We start from the raw sequence: 19,558 nt of genomic DNA on the forward strand, positions 1-19,558 counted from the left end.
GGCAGTCAAGTCATGCTTGAGGCCGAACTTAAAAGAGTTGTGAAATTTCTCAAATTCGTTAATTGTAAAGCTGGAACCTTTTGTCCAAAGTAGGACAATCATTTGCCTATTGTTGGTAGAACGTATTGTTTGTGCTATTCTTTTTTTAACAAAATCTGACTGTATCATTAGTTTTTCTTTGAGGAAACTCATCTCCATGTAAAAAAAAATGGTGTGGTTAAGAATCAAGGGGGTTTCCATTATCTCAGCTGTACACGCATCTTCTAAAAATGACGAGGTGTCCGCTTACTGTGGATATTTATAACGCTGAATTCATGGTGAGTTGGTTTGATGCCCCCTTCCAATCCCTCTGCGCTCTTTTCCAGTTGTGTCTGGCCTTTGGACCTTGTGTTCCCTATATACAAGAAGGGAGGAGCTTCTATATTCTCCAGAACGTTAATGAAGCTCCAGTCAGAGGGCGAGTCCGTCTCATCCCAGAGTCTTCCAGGGCCCACCACGGCCCCACGATCCAGCGTCCCAAACGATAACCCAACACCCACCGACAGAAAACACACCAAAGCAGGACCTGAGACCTTCGGCAGTTCTAGTCTAGGGTCCTCACTGTGTTACAAGGACAAGCATGGCTGACAAACTGGGACTGGCAGGTGTGGCGGACGAGCCCAGCGCCCTGAACATCTTCTCTCTGCTGGAGAGGGTGTCCGGGATCATTGACAATGTGCAGGCGTGCCAGCAGCGCATGGAGGAGAGGCAGCTGGAGCTGGAGAACGCTGTGAAGACCATCCAGACAGATGTGGTGAAGCTGACGAAGGAGCACACAGCAACGAGTGGCATTGTGGAGAAACTTCTGGAGAAAACGCGCAAGGTCAGCTGCCACATCAAGGATGTCCGTGTGCGGGTGGAGAAGCAGAACGTACGTGTCAAGAAGGTGGAGGAAACCCAAGTCGAGCTGCTGAACAAGAACAAGTTCCGTGTCGTCATCTACCAGGTAAGACTAAACTATCTTGTTGCTTTTTGTGGCATGTTTTCTTCGGACTGGGTTCCATTTGGAGTTTGGATTCCTAAGGCAGGTCTAATTTTGGAAACGTACAACCTTAGAATAGTGGACACCACTATTATTATTTTTGGGACTCTGAGCTCGCCCTACGACATTTCAAACTTATGGAACGGGCCCATCAAAGATAGACAGATTATTACGAGATACATGGTCTTGCATGATCCAAGATAAATCACGATACACTAGAAGGTCATGTGGCCTACAGCCAAAAGCAATACAAGTAGGAATGTTCTGCCAGGCCCCACTGAGATTGGAGGATTAGGTTGGCGGCCATTTTATCTGATATGAGGCAGGATGTCTGGAGTATTAAGCAAATAAACCATGTAATGTGATCCATGAAAGAGTAAAAATGAATTAATATTCACTCTTGAATGTTTTAGAGACTGAACTATGAAGCCTTGTTCGGAATATTGCTGTGGATGTAAATGAGGCTAGAGGTCTGAAATGAGATTAAGATCGATTACAGAAATTATGACATCATAGAGGAATGCTTCATTGCTAAATCTGGAAATATTGTTTCATCTGCAATAGATGTTACATTTATAGCTTGAGAATCGTTTGGCGTAGCTTGTATTTGGACAATTCAATTACTGTGAACAAAAGCACAAAATAAACTGTGTACAAAATAAAATTTGACTCTGATTTTTATAAACCAGAGTCATAATTATGGGACCATTATGCGCAAAAGTAAAATACAATAAAAATGTATTTGTTGCTGTCTACATCTTTTGAAGATTTATCATAGAAAATGTTCTCCGTTTGCCTCATCATAGAGAATTTTCTGGAAAACGGAAGGGCTGCCCATGTACGTAAATTAACTCATATTTTCCTTCTCGAACAATACTTTTGATTCGGCTCCTGCCCATGGGTTTGATCGTCTCTTGTACCCTGAGCAGAACAGCTGACAGATTTGTTCAGGGTTATTCTGAGAGCTGCGCTGAAGCTTCATGTCCTAATATAGTGTTTTCGCCTCTGACAGAGTGATGGTTAAAAAAGCTGCCGACAGAGTGATTAATAACGACTGAAAAATGGCACTTTGTTATCAATAGTGTTTTTCTTAGGCAATAAAAGTGCGCATTTTGTTTTGCGACTCGTTATCAGAAGTGTGGACATGCAAAGCAGGGTTCAACCTTAACTGGCTAATAGCCCATGATGACGACTGACAGTAAAAACATGTAACTTTCACTTATTTTGTATTCATAGCGATTTGACTTATATAGCCTACTGGGTATGATACTGTAGGTGAATGTTATGTATGAGTAGTTATGCAACAGCACATCCCGTCCAAAATTTTTTTTTACAAACGTAACTTACCTGATCTTTATTTGCGGCCAGGAGTAGTAGCAGACTCACAACGCTATATTAATTCGGCTGTGATCAACTGGTTTTGTTGTAAACCCCCATTTTACATTATTAAATTCGATATCGAAAAATACCAAAAGTAAGAAGCATTTATTAATAAAATGTAAAAAATAAAATAGCCTGTCAAGAACACTTTTTTCCCTAAATTTATTAAACGGCTTTCTGGAATACTTGATTCTGATTGGTCAGTCGCGAATTCATCGAATAACTGACGACCGCGCTTCTTTCACGTCTCTGTCGTATCATTCCGCGTGTATCAGTTAGCGATTGTGAAAATAAACTCACAGCTTTAAGTGAACATACAATAATTTCACGAAACTGGTCACATTATCATTCACTTTCTTTTGCTATCAACATTTTTTGGGAGAATTTTTGACCACTTTGAACCAAGACTCTTAAAAGATTGCTTAATTATATTTGTTTTGTAGAGCTATAAAGGAACATTTTTGTAAAACACCAATCACAAACATCACACAATGATCCAAATATGTTAATGGCAATATATTTTTCAAAGTAAAACATTTTAACAAACTATAGATAACTATGAACTATGCAAACATGGAAGGGGGTTGTTCAGAATGTAGGCCTACTTTTTTCTTTGTAGCCTAAAACCATTTGATTAAAGGTCTTAGATCTGCTATATATGGTATGTTTATGTTAAATGTATTGTCTTTTCACAGGGAGATAATGAGGTCCCAGCTGTAGCTGGCTCCAAAGCCTCTCTGAAGGGAGCAACGGGCGGAGACGCTCCCACAGACCCGGATGCACCGGAGGCCCCGCTCCCAGACTCAGATGAGGAATACATGGTCGTTGAGGAGGCCGACTCATCTACTGCTGCCAAAATAAAGAAGACGGGCCTGAAGCGTATCGAAAGCCTGAAGCAGACCTTCTCGCGTGAGAACATGACTAAGACCAAAGAGAACCTGGGCACCAAGGTCAGCAACCTGGGTCAGCGCATAGTATCGACCGATCGACGTGAGAGAATCCGCCAGTCCGGGGAACGGCTGAAACAGTCTGGGGAACGTTTCAAGGAAACCATCACGAAAACCGTGCCAGCAAAGCTGAACCTGAAGAAGGAAAGGACGGTGGCTGAAGGTCAGGAAGGAGCAGAAGGGACCACGGAAGGAACGGCACCAGTCCCACCACCCAAGGGTCGCAAGGCCAGCCCTGACGTGGCCTACACTGAGCCGACGGAGAAACAAGAAGGTCCAGAGGAGGGCAAGGGCGAGGAATCGGAAGTGCCGATGTATGATATGAAGCAGCTTTCTTAAAAGGCGAGTCTGACAATCACAATCGGGGAAAGACTAATGTACAGATATAAATTAGATTATGGAGAACTTGAAGGTGGAAAGATTGGGAAGATCGGAGATCTTGCTTCTGAGCATATGGATCAGCGGATTGTGCTTACGACAACTGAATGAGCGAATTGAGGAAGTTGTACACTACAAACAATATACGTAGAATTTTTTTTCTTTTGATTTTGATGTTTACATCTGTTACGGACTACAGTATGAAGGGTTATGAATGCTATATCAATGTACTGAGGTGACTAGGCTATGGTTTTAATTTAAAATCAGCTAAAATTAGGGTGCACTCACTGTTTCTTTTTTTTCTGCCACCTATGGGTGACACACATCATGCTAAATAAAAGGTTTTTGGAAACAAATACTCCACTCACACAGATGTGTCCTACAATACTACTAATAGATATAAGGTGTGTTCGACTTGAACCGACCGATCTATGACATCAAAGTACCGCCATATGCTTTCGAATCGCACTCGCGGTTCTTTGATGTCATACACTCCTATAGTGAGCAGTGGTCAGCTGGTCATGTGATCCCAATATGGCGTCGCCCCCCCATGATGGGAAACATCTTTTTGCAAGACACTGCTGTCTCTCGCTATTCTTTATTAAGGAGTAAAATGTTTTTGTGTAAAAAATTACTGAGTGCACCTTTTAAGAATTACATTTTATTTAATTAGCATTTTATTTGTTAGGCGTGTGTAAAATTACTTTATTAGATGAATTTATTTAACAAAAGAATGTACTAAGATGGATAACAGAAGTGCATTTTGGACTTTATCTGGAGAACTATAAATATATTATGGTGTTGACTGACATCCAGCATGTCAACAATGAATGAGTTTAGAATTACATTTTTCAATTCAGATGTTGTTGTCGTTTTTGGAATATAACATTAACTGTGCAGACAAGTCATTTATAACAATATTTTTCTGTGCCTTTCTGTGTTGTTCATGTAAACTCTAAAACACTAATTTTGGTGATGAACCATCACCATTCAGTTGTAGTATTTTTAAATAAACATGTTAACTCAATCAGCTGGTTTCTGAAGAGTTTGTGGAAGAAAATGCATATCATGTATAACTGGTCATCAAGATTTATTATAAGAGATTTGCAATCAGTCTGTTGTTTAAAGATCTCAGTAGTGATGCTGATGTATGGCATGTTATTTCCTATCATGCAGGTGTCCAATTTTTTTTATTGTGGCCAAATGGAGAAAAAAAAAAGTCAGAGGCCACATAGTTGTAATGATGATAAAAAGGCTAGACTGCTACAATGAGATTGTCTTTCCTGTTTGTTTTAATCACACTTTGAGCTCTATATGAAATGTTCATGTGTGAATAAAGAACGTCACTCAAGAACACTAGTTGTAATGGAACGATTATGTTTCTTCAATACATAAAAACAGAGATACATTCTATTGCATGTTTGTGCAAAAGAATTGCGCATATTTCAACTTTTTTATTGCAGTTTTCAAACCAATTTTTTTTTTTACAGTAAAATCCTTGCCTTCTCAATAAGAAATTCATGTGCGAGTCCTACAAAATGGCAAAATAATTGCCATTAGATATCAAATTTAACTGTAAAATCAATCAAAAATAGTCATATTATTAATAATAATAAATTTATCATAAATTCTCACGAACTCCACGAATCAATATCCTGGTTTTATTTATTGATTTGCATTTTTTTTTTCTAACTAGCTTCATGTGTCAAAATAGCTTTGGACTCTTGGAGCAAATTATGGATTTATTTACAGTCACAAAGCAAAGCGACTCCCCTCAGTGTCCAATGGTCCGGGTTCTGGCTGCTCTTGAGCAACAGGGAAAAGATGAATGTCAGGTCAGTTCGTCTTGGTTTCTTGTACACTGGGCAGGAGTACAGATTCATGGGCGTCGTCTTGGTTTCTGTGGTGCTGCTCACCGCATACACATGCACAACTGGCAACGGTGTGAAGAGAACCTACCAAACAAGATTATACACATACATACTGTGTATCATGGCTTTGCAAATGAAGACAGTCATACATGACAGATTAGTTGACTTTGGGTTCGCAAGATCATAGCACTGCATGATGGTATATGTTTCTGTAGAAATGTTTTTTTTTTTTTATGGGTAGAATAGTCAAATTAATTGCATCTATTTTGTAATTAACTTGAAATATATATATATATATATGCATTTTTTTATGTATTGTATAATTAAATATTATGTCATTTGCGGTGCTTCATGGGCTATCCAGTTCATTAAAGACGTTATACATATATCCCATATATCGAATGGGAACAATTCTACAGAAATTAAGACTGCTGAGAAAGTGGGCGTTTAATGTTGTGGTCTTATACGATTAAGCCATTTCATTGACAGCTAAACTACATGGTCAAAAACATGTGCACACCAGGCTCAGAAAACCACTTCTATATGAAACTCACTTTGTGCACAGGAGCATTTTTATGCTGAAACAGAAAAGGGCTCACAGGAAGTCTGTCTGACTGAGAAGACTATATGGGTCTGTGCAGTGTTTGTAGTTGCAACAAGACCAGTTATCCACACACTTTTGGCCATGTATTGTCTTATAATAAATCCTTCCCCTGAATACCTTTGGTGATGATTCTGTCAGTTTTGCATTTCGCTTGTCCCATCCAGCACCATCCAGAAAGAGGCCGTAGATGTAGACGCCGCCCATGTCTGCTGGAGGGGGGCCTGTAACATCTTCCTTCATCATACGAGTGACGTCGTTGAGTAGGACGACTGTGTCTAGGGCCCAGCCTTTAGACACATTTACTCGAGTGGTCTCTTGACGCATTGCTGTTAAGAACCCCTTCAATGAAGAACAGACACTAAATTAGTAAGTTACTGAAGAAACCTGATCATTTGCATGAAATGAAAGAGTCAAATGAAACACAAGATGAGGTCCTCAAATCTTTTGCCCCACCTGTGGATTGAAAAACCCTGTGAGCCAAAACTGATGAGGTCGACCATTAAACGTCCAGGTGTGAAACTGCTGGTTCCTCTCAAGGAGTTCAGTGAACCAGAAACCCAGAGACGCCGCATCCCAAGAGATCTTTTGCCATGTACTTGGAACACGTGCATCATACATGCTGTCCAGAGCATCGCGGAGATCCTCTGACATTATTATAGTCCCTTTGGGAGTACAAAATCATTGTTTACAATACAAAAGCAAAATAAGAGTCTTTTTCTGATGATTTTGTTGATGTTTATCTTAATAATAAAATATGAACGTGTTTTCTGTACTGTGGTGTGGGTGAAAGTTTCTGAAGCTCACCATCAATGGCAAGTTTAAGGTCGGTGAGGGTACTGCGCACACGACCAATGACGCGTTGCATTCTGTCAAGCTCTTGACGAAGGAATATAGTCATGGGCTGGAATGCACCCATTTTTTTTAGACAACTCCTCACCTGCAAAAAGATGAAACAATCATGGACGTGCAGGATATGACTGAAGTAGTTGTTGTAGCGACTTTGTGCTGAGTTACAAAAGAAAAAACGAGCCAAGCACATTTGGATGCGGTACTGGGTGGGTAGACGCGGTCAGTATGGACTCTACAGATTACAACAGGAGTTAGAGGTGAGTGGCGTAGTCAGTTGTTTTATCTATGCTGATGAGTCAAATATGTTAAGTGTTTTCTGTTCATTTATTTTGCATTGCTATTGTATTTGTATTGCATTTTATTGCAACACTGGCAGATAGAGGACAGCTTCAGTTTAAGTAGCAATGCGTCATACACAACACAATCAGCTCATAATATCAAGCAGGTATTGATATCCTCCAACTTGATGGAATCATAGTCTGAAGCTAAAAAATAGGAGTCTGTTCCCATCATACACTACAAGACTCTCTGTGAAATCTGTCAACTCCGACTGCCCAAAATCTGCTATTGTCGACTCGTCCAGACTGCAAATCGGGGGAAAAAATCTGAGCAAAACTGGTGTAGTGTATTCCAGCCTTTACTTGCAAACTACAAATCCTATTTCTCAATAAGGTGAGAACCAGACCGGTTAGAAAAATAAATATGCTTGAATTAATTAAAAAGTGTACTATCCAAGTAGTAATAGAAGATGTTTGTTGTTGTAATGATTAATACAGTGAAATGATGAGTATAATAGTACATATAGAATACATATAGTAGTCGTTATCATATAGTTAGCTAACATATCGCTAACATATAGTTAGCGATCACACTACATGCATCTGAGTCCAACCGAACAATAGGGAGCGATCACACTAGTCAAACAAACTGGACTTTGGGGGTCAAATGTGCTTGTGCACAGTTCAGATCACCTAGTGTGAGAACACCCTAATAAAAAGGTGGCCCAATAACTTCATCTTTACCTCATGTGGCACATAGTCAGCAGGAAGTTTTTCTAACATCTCACTGGCCATTTTCTGGACGGACTCCTCCCTGGTCTCGCCTTCCCCGCCGCTGCTGTCTTTGGGCTGGATGTTGAGGATGGTACTCAGGGTTTCATTAGCCATGTTGGTCTGATAAGTGATGTCAGCATTGGCGTGGAGGCCAAATACCTATTAGAATTAGAATCAATAGTTCAAGTTCAAGTAGTTGATTTGTCATTTGCTTACACTGGTAAACAGGGCATTGAAACGCTTAAGACAAGGCTCAGGTCACAGAAACAAGTGCATCACAATAACATTAGGTTACAATAGGTTATAGAATATGCGACCACCCAGCTGTCCCATCAAACCCCACAGAAAAAGAATAAAAATCTATCTGTATCACCTCAGGTGTATCACCCAATGGCAGGGTATCAATATGCTCATGGTAATCCTGTAGCATCCTGGCCTGTGGTATAGTATATCCCTTATAGAAGCAGAACTTGTCCCCAAACATGGTCTCACTAAACCAGATACGGGCGAACGTATTGAGCAGGCGTTTGTCCATATCATCCGTGACACGCCCACCATACTGCACCTACAGAGCGGATAGTAAAAATATGTTGCCAAAAGTTTGGATGTGTCAAATAAAAGAGGTACAAAAACACAGTGGCATGCTAATATTGTACCTCTCCCAGCATGTACCGCAGGCAACTCCAGTTCACTCCTCTCTTGATGTCCATATCATCCAGGTGGTTCTGCACAAACTGGACACTGGATGTGAAATCAGCCTGGTTGAACTCATAGGGAATATTCCAGCCAAGTGGACCAAATTTGCGTCTCTCCTTTAGTGGGAATATGACAGTGAGGACAACAACAAAATGGCTATGAACTGAAATCATACATGTTAGTGAGGCAACTGCAGGGAGTTTGTAAGTTTATGAAAAGCTAATAATTAATGAAATGAATTAAAATAAAAAAATGGGGCTAAGTATATAGTCCATTGCGATGCACGTTTCAGAGTGAAGCATGGCACTGTGTTCATTTACACATTAGCAGCTTACAATGTTTTCACTAAAACACTAGTGTGAATGTAATATGGACTGTGGTAATTATCACAACTAAAAAGAGGGTTGAGTCCGCTTTAAAGTCTACCTACAAAGTCATTGCAAAGACTTAAAAAAAGATGTTTCCTTGCATGTCATGTGAACAGTAACCAACATCAGAGAACTATGAACATTAATGTGTCTTTACATTTTTTAAATTCTAACTTAAAATCTCAAGGGGTATTTCAAGTAAATATTTCACATCTAAGAAGTTTGGCTGACAGAGTAATAAAAAACAATCAATTTGCATCTGACAAATGTTGCTATTTTAATTACATTACTTACAAATGCTTTTGGTCATTTGTGAACTAATATTTAATAAAGAACTGAAACATGGCCTGCATTTTAGCTCTAATGCAATATAAAAAATGTCTATGAACTAATGAACTTTAAAGCATGTCAGGACTCAGGACCTGCGGGCAGAGAGCGACATGGTTTAACTAACAGCTGTCCTGACCTGGACTGTGGTGTGGAGGAAGGCCACAGCATAAAACAGAGGTCTCCACTGGGGCATGTTGGTGATGTCCAGCTGTTCTTGAGTCACACTATTGTATGTCCGCTTGAGTCCGGCCTTCACCCCTGCATCATCACAGATCGTTAACCGCACATTATCTGTCATCTGTATGCTTAGCATTTTATTTCTTTGTTTTTAATGAAGTTGACGTTGAAAATTCAGAAAACTATTTTGATAACGATAATGACAAATCTAGCAAAAAAGGAAGTAACAACAGCAAAATGTAAAAATGTACTTCTAGTAATAATAGAATGAACAAAAACTGAATTTTCCCCTTCTCTACCTTGCGGAGGCTCATTGGTGAATTTAATCGCAGACTGCAAGAAGTTAATGGGGAACTTTGGGTGCGCCTCTGTAGTCACCCAAAACCTGAAACTGTCTTCGATGTTCTCTGCTGTGGTGACTGTCTCTAGACCTTCATCCAGGAAGTCCAGCCCTAGATGGCAGTTCTGCAGAAGTAACCAGCCCCCATCAGACATGCTCTGGGCCAGAAGCCTTCTTGCATGCACTTCCTGTCCCTGTCCCATGGAGATTGGTCGGCAAGGAACGCCCTGCAAAATAACAAGAAAACTGTTGAGAAATGTTCGGAACTCAGAAGTCATCAAAGCTTCACATGAAGCTATATTATAGTTTCAATGTGGGGTGATACGAAGTTGGTAAGTCTGTAGAAATTGTTTGACAGGGGCAACAGTCAAATACACAAATATTTGACTTCAGACTGCCTCAACTGACCAATAAGAATCAAGTATTATAGAAAAGCATGTAATAATTGATAATAATTATTCATACCTTCGACTTGGCGAGTCTCTCTATGTTTTCCGTGGGATCAGAACCCATAGACAGGAAGCAGACTAGAGGTACCCTCTTCTCAGCTTCTGAACACATGGCCTCCATATCCAGAATCACTCCTTCTGCATACTTCACCCCCATTGATTCGGCGATGTATTTACGTGCCTAGCACCGAACAACAAGGAGCAAATGATCAAATTTGCTTATATTCAAATTCAACAAAATATGACAAAAATGGCCATTTTAAATACATTTTGTCACTTTAAATACTTAAGAGAATCTGTTCAATTATCAATTAGCTCAAACAGAAGTTTTATAGAAATTATAATTTAGACATCCTAACATAATCTCCCTAAATAATGTTATATAAATATATATAGTGTTGTCAATAACACACACCCGTATACGGTCAGAGGTCAGAGATTTCTTGTCACTGCTTTGACTTTGCTCAGCAGCTGTAATGCTATATATATATATATATATATATATATATATATATATATAAATTAAGATCATATACATTTTTAATTTGGTGGCTAAATCACATAATATTCAAAGGTGATATTTAGACTGCCAATAGTTGGACAGTGTTTGCAAATGAAGAATCGTACTGCACTAAGATTACATTTCTTAATCTTGTATTTACATGTAAAAGTAAATCTTAGTTAAATTATTATTACACTACAGTACAACATGCGAGTGCTGTTGTTAAAATAGTATCTCACACATAACCCAGTGAGTGACGGAGGGTGAACAGGTGTACTGGGAAATCTACAGCATGTGTATAACCCTTAGCTCATTTTAGGAGCAAAGTGGTTGAATCTACGATTGTCAGTGTCTCTTTATGCGAAACAAAAGTAATAAAAATGTAAAGTGCAACATGTAAAACTACTTTTCTGCTGGTTGAAATTTGGCAGGAAATCAAAGTGTGTAGGGTCAAAGGAATGCTGGAGCCTACTCCAGCGTCATGGCAGTAGACAGGAAAACACCCTAGATGGATGGCCAGTCAATCACATGGCACCGTACAACTATTTTCTTAATGCAAATATAATTTTTCTTTTTTTGTTATTACTTTTAACCCAAGAGCGTTAAACATCATAACAGGCAGCTTTGATTATGGAATGTTAAGTGACAATCTTCATCTTGTTGGCCGATCAGTTCAAATTCTCTTCACAGGATCTTTTAATAGACTGGAGGGTCTAGTTAGTTGCTTCTAAGAGCTCACAAAAGACACTCTCATCTTTTCATTTATAAGGTTTGGATCTCAGACAACAAAGTTTGATGTTTTTTAAAACCCTAATGTCAAAATACTAAATTAATCTGGTGCATTGTCAAGGTAAGAAGGGACTCGATCATTAAAAAAAAAAAATTGTTTTCCTTTTTCAACAAAGAGTGAATGGAAGTACTTAACAACAAAAACGAATAAAAATGACTAAAACTTTAAGTAAAATTAAAATGTGAAATATAAAAATAAAACATTAATATTCCAAAAACCATAACTAATAGATAAAAGACATTATAGTAATGATACTCAAATAACGCTGCTCTGCATATTAAACTAAGACAGAAGAAAGTATTTTATGCCAGAAAATAGGTTTTCCTGCACCTGTGCAATGGTACGGTCAGGACACCAGCTTCGTATCAGCAGCAGTTTGCGGAATGCATCCAGTTGGCTCTCATAACCATCAGGAAGAGGAGTCTCCTCTGGAGTGGCTTCATCAAACCAGCTCTTCCAGGCACGTTCATTGCGGGCCACCTGGGTTAGGAGAGCAGTGAATTGGGGCAGGGTGGACAGTTGCACCAGGTTTAGCCACGTTGTGTCCAGGATCCAGCGCCTTGGCTTGGGCTCAACAGAGTTTAGGTCCAGAGATGCTCCGCCTGAAAGAGGGTAAAGATTGAAGAACATAAATTACTTGGCCTCAAATAAGTTCATAAAGGGATTCCAAAGTGCTGTATAACAGGGAATTGTGGGAGATTTCAAGACATTACTTTAAACATACTGATTATAACTACTCTTAGAATTAGACTAAAACTAAAAGTGGACAACATGTTATTTTCAAAACAATATGGTTCAAACCTTTGATGAAGGTCTGAAAATCGCTGTGGGAAATGGTTTTAGCTTGCAGATCTATTTTTAAAGTCAGAAGCAGGGTAAAAATAAATTTGTGATCTTCATAGAGTCCTCGAGCGGTGTAGCGGAACACTTCGAAAGTGAGGTACTCCATGATGTTGTCTAGTCTTTTAGCTGTAATCGGGGACTTTGGCGACTTGTCCATCGACATGTCAAAGATGCCCAAGAACTGACGAAGTGAGGTTTGGTACATCATGTTGACCAGGCTCATCTCCACAATCAGGAAATAGAGGATGCTCCCCCTGGTGGCCACTGGACGGTATTCCTCTCGAGTGAGGTTGATGTTAATTTCTGTCTCTGCAGCAACTGTTAGCTTTTGACTCACCTAGGGGATGGCAGAAGATTTCAGCTATCAAAACACAATTTAATTTCAGAGGAAAATAATAAGGTTGAGTAAGCATCATTATCAGTTTTATGAGTCAGCATACAAGCACATGACTATAAATGAAGAAAGTACCTCCTGTGCAATATTCTTGGTGACTTTGAGCACCTCGATAAGAGACTCATCCTCTACTAGAGAGCCCTGAATGCTGGTTAACTTGTCTAGAAGATTGCTCTCCAATTCCTGCATCTTCCTCTTGTTTGACGTCACTTCCTCCAAGAGCTTTACACGTTCAGCCTCCATTTCCTTGATTGGAAAGTTAATGATTAAATTGACATTTGATCTGAAAGCTATATTATATTTTGCACAGAATACTAAATTTAAAACCTGTGTGTCAGAAAAGGGTTATTATTGTTAACTAAAACTACTAAAACAAGTAGTTAATTGAAAAAAAAAGCGTTCAATGAAAAAAAGTACTAAAATTACTAATTCTAAACTGAAATAAAAATAAAATAAAAAATATATGGATAAAAGAAGAGACAAAAACACAACCAAATTATTACAAATTTCACAAAAATTCAAATGAAAAATATAAAAATAAAAACATTCAAAATATTAATAAAAACTATAAGGGTATATTAATGATACTAAAATAACACACTCTCTACTTGCCTTTTTCTCTATGAGAATGACTCTGCCGAGTAATTGGTCTTCCAAACCCTTCATAGTGACAGTAAAATCCACCACTGCTGTTTTAGCGTTGATCTCTGGACTGTATGCAGGGTTGGCTAGTTTCGTTGTAATGTACAAAGTAAATGTCGTCATTACATCCACTTCTTTGTCCCCGACTTTAACCTAACACAAGAGAAAAGTTCTTAGCTTGGTCTACTAAAATCCCTGAGAAGTTTGAGACTGATTATCTAAAGTTTAGAAATGTTAAAAAGAAAAAAAATATTCTTAAAAGTCTTACTTTAAAAGTTTTTCCAGACAAAATGAAGTTCTTCTCCAGAATGTTATCCAGCACTGGATCAAGCTCTTCCCCAACATCCTCTAAGAGCAAAGGTTTACCCTGGGACAGGCAGTCTTCCAGATGAGTTCGGAAATATTTGTGGTTTAGAGATGTAACCTGGTGGCAAAAAAAGAAAAGAAAAAGAAAAGCTGATGTCTCTTTGCTCAATAGACAGGTAAAGCCCAAATCCAACACTTTTGTTCAAAGTAGCTACATTTAATGATTTAATTACACTGATTTAAATAATTACATAATAATTATAGTAAAGATAATATGATAATGCAACAAAAATACATATTACAGAATTAAGAATAAAACTGGTATCAATCAGTACCTGTAGGTCATTATTGTTTTCACGGTTCTTGATCCAGATCTTGCCTTGGCCTTGTGGGTCAATGAGCAGAGGATAACGAGAAGCCTTTGTTACGATGATGCCGTTTTGAATGGACAGGTCATCATTGGGGAGACCTTGCAGGTTCCATTCTCCTATAGTTGCATTATCCACCAGCATATTGATCAAATTCAGGTTCTGTGCAGGAAAACAATTTTATAAGATTAATAAACTGTAAAAAAAAAAAAAAATATATATATATATATATACTGTATATATTTCACACAAAAAAGTTTGAAGGAATAATAGATTTTTGTTGTTGTTGTTGTAGTACAACTCTTACACACAAAAGACTACATACCTCACTGTAAGGGATGTGGCGGATATTCATCTCTTTCTTCCACTGTTGCATGATAAGGCTGCGATACTCCTGGTTGAAAGGCCCAGAGTAGGACAGAAATCCAGTGGCTAGTAACACATCCCCCACCAAATCGTTGATTTGCTTCTCGAACTGAGCACTGCTCTCTGTCCAGCGAACCTAAGGCAAACGAAAGAACGTGCACATACTCAGTTTTACTCTTTGGATGTTTTTAAAGTGTGTCATTTCATGGCTCACAGTCAAACATCTGTAGTGTAGCCAGGGCCTAAAACAAACTTTTTGCCACACCTGCCTGTAGCCGGTGCCTTAAGAAAATCTAATGGCCATACTTTTTTTTTTTTCAGCCATGAGGTTATGACACCAAAAATGGAGATACCAGTGAAAATTCACAATTCTCTATTTCTATTTTGATACCACAACTAAAACTACAAGCCTAACTATATAAATTTAAAACATGATTAAAGACAAATTAACAGTCAGTAATAAAATAAGAACAAATAATCAAATTACAAGCAATAGCACAAATAAATACCATAGAACAAAGATACAAATTAAATAAACAATGCTTTTCAGGTAGATTTTTCAGGCAGGTTTTCGGGTACAGAAATTTAATAAAGTAATCAAATGTAAAATAATCACTGCATACTTCACTGTATAAATTCAAATTAGATTAATCCTAATTAAAGGTACAAATGTTATTCAGACAATAGTAGTGAATGATTTTCTCTTTGTCCTTTGTTTGATTAACATTAAAAACAGACGGCATCAGGTTTATTATGCTGCTGTCACTTTAAGACGTGCATACCAATTCAACATACCAATTCTGTACAAATGCATTTTTTTGTACACAACTGTTTATGTTCACTTAAGACATAACTGACAATGTTTACGAGGATACTCACTGACACGAGCATTTTTTGACATAATTTTCTTTGAATTTGTCAGTTCAAGCGCAAGAAGACGTGAAAGAGAGCTCAATTCAGTATTCGAGCGCTGTCTGAGAAGCAGCTTTCTGGGCGCATGCTTCAGGATATTTGCGCACAGAAAACTTTTCACACTGCACACGAGTAATGAAGTGAGCTCCCTTTCGTGTCTTTCTCACTGTTAAATATTTAAATTGGCAAGGTTTAAACTTTCGTGACGGTGCAGGACTTGACCCTTAACTGTCCCAAGCATCATTCACGTTCACGTTCTCACAACATTGTATTGTTAGAATTCATAAAAATGTTACCGGCCAACTGGCGATTGACACCGCTTCATATAGTTGCACACCCGATTTTTTACACGCGAGTGTTAATTTTAGAGCCTGAGTGTAGCTCTCATTTATTCTACTCTATAACTTAGGGTGTATTCACACCAGGAAAGTCCGATAGTTCACTTGCTTTGGTCCGGACCAAATACAATGTTGATTTTTTTTGTTTGGTACGGTTCGCTTTCACACTGCTCTTTTTGCAAGTGAACCAAAATTTGTAAACAAAACCACACGTGTGCTAAGGTCGTCTATTCATTGGACAGGAATTCTCGAGCAGGGAAAAGCAGGAAGTGCAAAAACAGCCTCAGTATGGAGATATTTCGTAATGCAATATTTGTTCTTTTACTGACTTGGTGTTATTCTCTACAAACGCAATATGAAGAATCTAATGAGCATCATATGATACAATGTCATCTATACGATGTTGTAATAGGATTTTTAAACTACCGTTACATTATATGATCACGCTCCTATTCATGCAAATGCTTTTAAGCCATTTAAGCGCGATAAGACAAAAGAGAACACTCTGTCTGTGAATGTCCTGAATGATGCACACACGACACGTTGAAATACGCGCAACAGTATCATGTGCACAGACAGTGCGCGAGACCGCTTATATCCCCTCTCCTTCATCCATTCGCTAAACTTGCTGAACACATCAGTATTTTTATGCGTTATTTCCAGCAATTGGGTCGGTTCATGTTCACACCGTAAACGAACCGTACTAGAGTTCGTTTGGAACCGGACCGAGACCACCTCTTCAGCCGGGTCTCGGTTCGGTTGTTTGGTCCGCACCCGAGTGCGATTGCTGTATTCACACCTGCCCAAAAGATCCGCACCAAGGGGGGAAACGAACTTGAGTTCGATTCAAACGAACCAAACAAGGCAGGTGTGAATACACCCTTAAAGATCTAAATCCTGCAAGGAATGTTCAAACCTTTTCTCCACCAAGACCATCTATAAGAGTCACGGCATTGGACATTTTCTTCTTGCATGCCTCGGCATCATCCAGCAGGTCTTTCTTCTCCTTCATGGCGGCGTCATACATTGCCTGTGTAAAAATGTGCATAAACATCTGAGATTTTAAACCTCTGGAAATTCATATAAACTTGAACTTCAGTTGAAGAAATGTTTGAAAATTCTGAATGCAAATACAAACATTGGTGTCAACTATACATTAAACATAAATACTTAAGAAATGCTAACATATTTCATTAATTTTTTCCTTCAGTCAGAGAATTTAAAGAGGTGTTCTGCCCGTGTCTGCACATTTGAGAACTGTTAATGTAATCGAGCCATGAAGATAATTTACTTAAAAACGGTAATTGGTTCCCAGCCTTAAAAATATATATCATACCTGAGCCTCGTCCAGCTCTCTCTGCTTCGAGTCCAGTTGTTGCTGAGCGTTTGATAGTTCATCCTGTGCCACAGTCAAACGAGCCTCTTGAAGCTTTAAGTTGGCCTGCGATCCACACATATACAGGAAATTAATACATTAATTCTGTTCAAAAAGCTAGAAACATATGTAAGATAATCTGCTTAAAATCTTTTCTGTTCCATTTAAGAAAAAAAAAAAGGTTTAGAATGAGATATAAGTAGCACAATGTTTTTTCAGCTCTAAATCAGCATATTCTAATGATTTCTGAAGGATCATGTAACACTGAACACATTATTATTAGTAATGATGCTAAATTACATTAAAAAATATATTAAAATAGAGTTATTTAAAAAAAAGTTATTTTAAATTGTAATATTTTTGATCAAATAAATTTAGACTTGGTTAGCATAAGAGACTTATTTACAACATTTAATTCATTGTAACATAAAAAGAAAAAACTACTGACCCCAAACCTTTGAACAGTGGTGTAATTCTTTACTATATACACAGTGATGAATGAGACTGTGGAATATTTCGTCACCTTTAGGGGCAGAACTTCCTTATTGATGCCAAAGAACTCCACCATTGCTTGAGTCCAGGAACAGAGCCCTGCTACACTACCACACGTCCTTTTAGCTGTTTCTAGGTTATAGTCTTCCATTGCCAGATATGGAGTAAGCAGTTCAACCATCTCCTCTGTAATAGTGTCCTTTAAAGAATAACAAAAATGTCAAAGAAAATGTGATGCTGTTGCACTGTGAAAACATATACTGTCACATTCTGAATCTAACCATGATGCATTAATGACTCTAATGCATCTAATCACTTTGACCCAAAGGGAAGGGTCAAATAAGGTCAGATAGAAATTCATATGTTTAATTTATTTCTGTCCTAGTGTTGATTCCACTGTGACTATGCTAACTATTTGACTTCTATTGGCCTCAGGCTGCTCTAAACTTGGATCATTACAGGGACACTATATTCTTGTTTACATAGCCTGAACAGATGCATGTTCCAGCAACCAACGACCCACATCCCAAAGGGCACTCCATCAGTAATAGAATGAATGGCAGAAAGTCTATATTAATCATATACAATGAATATATGTATGTGGGGGTTTCCACTTGAACAGCTATGAAGAATTCAAATGGCAGAAGACAAAACATTGATGGGAGTTTCATATAGATGGCATTAATAACTTGGAGAGATGGAGTGATTTACTACTAGTGTTACATGAGTAAAATTGTTGTGGAAGATTTCACAATTAGTGCTCTTTTAAAATCATGTAATATCATGTAAAATCATATGATATTAACCCTTCCTCTTACGTAAAAAGAAAGCAAAAGGCACATGTACCATGTTTTTAACAAAGTTTTTATCATGTTGATAATTTAGAGGCCGTAGAAATTTGCATATCAAAATAATACAGTAGGTTTTAGAGAGTTAATATCGAAATCAAGTGATGTGTAGTCACAGGTGTGTGCATCAGTTACTTTACAATAACATGGCTCATCCAATAAGATTTCAGAGCCAGACCTATCAATTTAATAAAGACCTAAAATGAAGATTTGTGTATCAGTATTACAATGTGTTGCCTGACCTTGTTAAAGTTCAGCAGCGTGCCGAGGAATGCAGAATTGTTCATCAATTTAAGAGCTTCACTCCATGAAGGTTTCACACAGGGTCTTTCGGGGTCCTGGGTGACCATATCCACCCGTCGCTGGAACAGCAGCAGTACACAGTCCATGATCCGCATGATCAGATGTGGAGGCTTTCCCAGTTTACGAACTGCAGCGATGTCAGCAGGCTTTATGGTCTAGAAACCACAAATGGTATAAAGCTTAAAGTTAACTAAATTCATGTAAGGTCTTCAAGTGCAAACATGAAATACTGTTCACAAAGCATTTCATTTAATCGTGTTTTAGGGGTGATTTGGCGTGCTCCGGACATCTACCTTTAGTGCACCCTCAGCTGCCTCTAATGCTGGTTTGGCCGCCTCAAGTTTGGACTCAGCCACCTTTTTTTCCTGCTCTATCTCATCCACAATCGCCTGGGCCTTATCTTTCACCTTCTGTACCTGAGCCTTCACCTTTTCAGCAGCGTGTGCCTTGGCAGTGACCTCCTGCAGAACTACACCTGCTTTCTGTTTAGCCACCTCTAACACCTTCTCCTTCTCTTTCAGCTCCTCACGAAGCTCATTAACAGACTGCTCGGCCTCCATGAGGCGCTCGAGACCTGCAGATGAGATTAAATAGTTTAGAGTATAAACAGATGCTTT

The 19,558-nt window shown here is 38.5% G+C and overlaps 2 protein-coding genes across 2 annotated transcripts in view; one reads left to right on the plus strand and one right to left on the minus strand.

The window, feature by feature from the left end:
• Nucleotides 1–422: 422 nt before the first annotated feature.
• cavin4b (caveolae associated protein 4b) lies at nt 423–4,865 on the plus strand. The gene is made up of 2 exons (XM_084398477.1): nt 423–985; nt 3,097–4,865. Exons 1-2 carry the CDS (start codon nt 620–622, stop codon nt 3,685–3,687), a joined length of 957 nt encoding a protein of 318 aa, XP_084254603.1. The 5' UTR covers nt 423–619; the 3' UTR covers nt 3,688–4,865.
• A 336-nt stretch (nt 4,866–5,201) lies between these two features.
• Nucleotides 5,202–19,558, minus strand: part of dnah5l (dynein, axonemal, heavy chain 5 like) — a gene marked incomplete at its 5' end in the record, with an annotated part of 44,167 nt that continues 29,810 nt past the window's right edge. The window contains 22 exons of the mRNA XM_084398808.1: nt 5,202–5,681; nt 6,319–6,540; nt 6,655–6,863; nt 7,006–7,138; nt 8,073–8,261; nt 8,476–8,667; nt 8,759–8,914; nt 9,633–9,754; nt 9,973–10,240; nt 10,479–10,643; nt 12,085–12,356; nt 12,556–12,934; nt 13,067–13,237; nt 13,604–13,786; nt 13,902–14,057; nt 14,275–14,469; nt 14,633–14,809; nt 16,840–16,953; nt 17,260–17,364; nt 17,822–17,989; nt 18,881–19,096; nt 19,235–19,515. Coding sequence (XP_084254934.1) covers nt 5,469–5,681; nt 6,319–6,540; nt 6,655–6,863; nt 7,006–7,138; nt 8,073–8,261; nt 8,476–8,667; nt 8,759–8,914; nt 9,633–9,754; nt 9,973–10,240; nt 10,479–10,643; nt 12,085–12,356; nt 12,556–12,934; nt 13,067–13,237; nt 13,604–13,786; nt 13,902–14,057; nt 14,275–14,469; nt 14,633–14,809; nt 16,840–16,953; nt 17,260–17,364; nt 17,822–17,989; nt 18,881–19,096; nt 19,235–19,515 — 4,286 coding nt within the window. The 3' untranslated portion in view covers nt 5,202–5,468. The remainder of the gene's footprint in view (nt 5,682–6,318; nt 6,541–6,654; nt 6,864–7,005; nt 7,139–8,072; nt 8,262–8,475; nt 8,668–8,758; nt 8,915–9,632; nt 9,755–9,972; nt 10,241–10,478; nt 10,644–12,084; nt 12,357–12,555; nt 12,935–13,066; nt 13,238–13,603; nt 13,787–13,901; nt 14,058–14,274; nt 14,470–14,632; nt 14,810–16,839; nt 16,954–17,259; nt 17,365–17,821; nt 17,990–18,880; nt 19,097–19,234; nt 19,516–19,558) is intronic.

Source organism: Rutilus rutilus (assembly GCF_951802725.1).
Source record: "Rutilus rutilus genome assembly, chromosome: 24".
Taxonomy (NCBI): Eukaryota; Metazoa; Chordata; class Actinopteri; order Cypriniformes; family Leuciscidae; genus Rutilus; species Rutilus rutilus.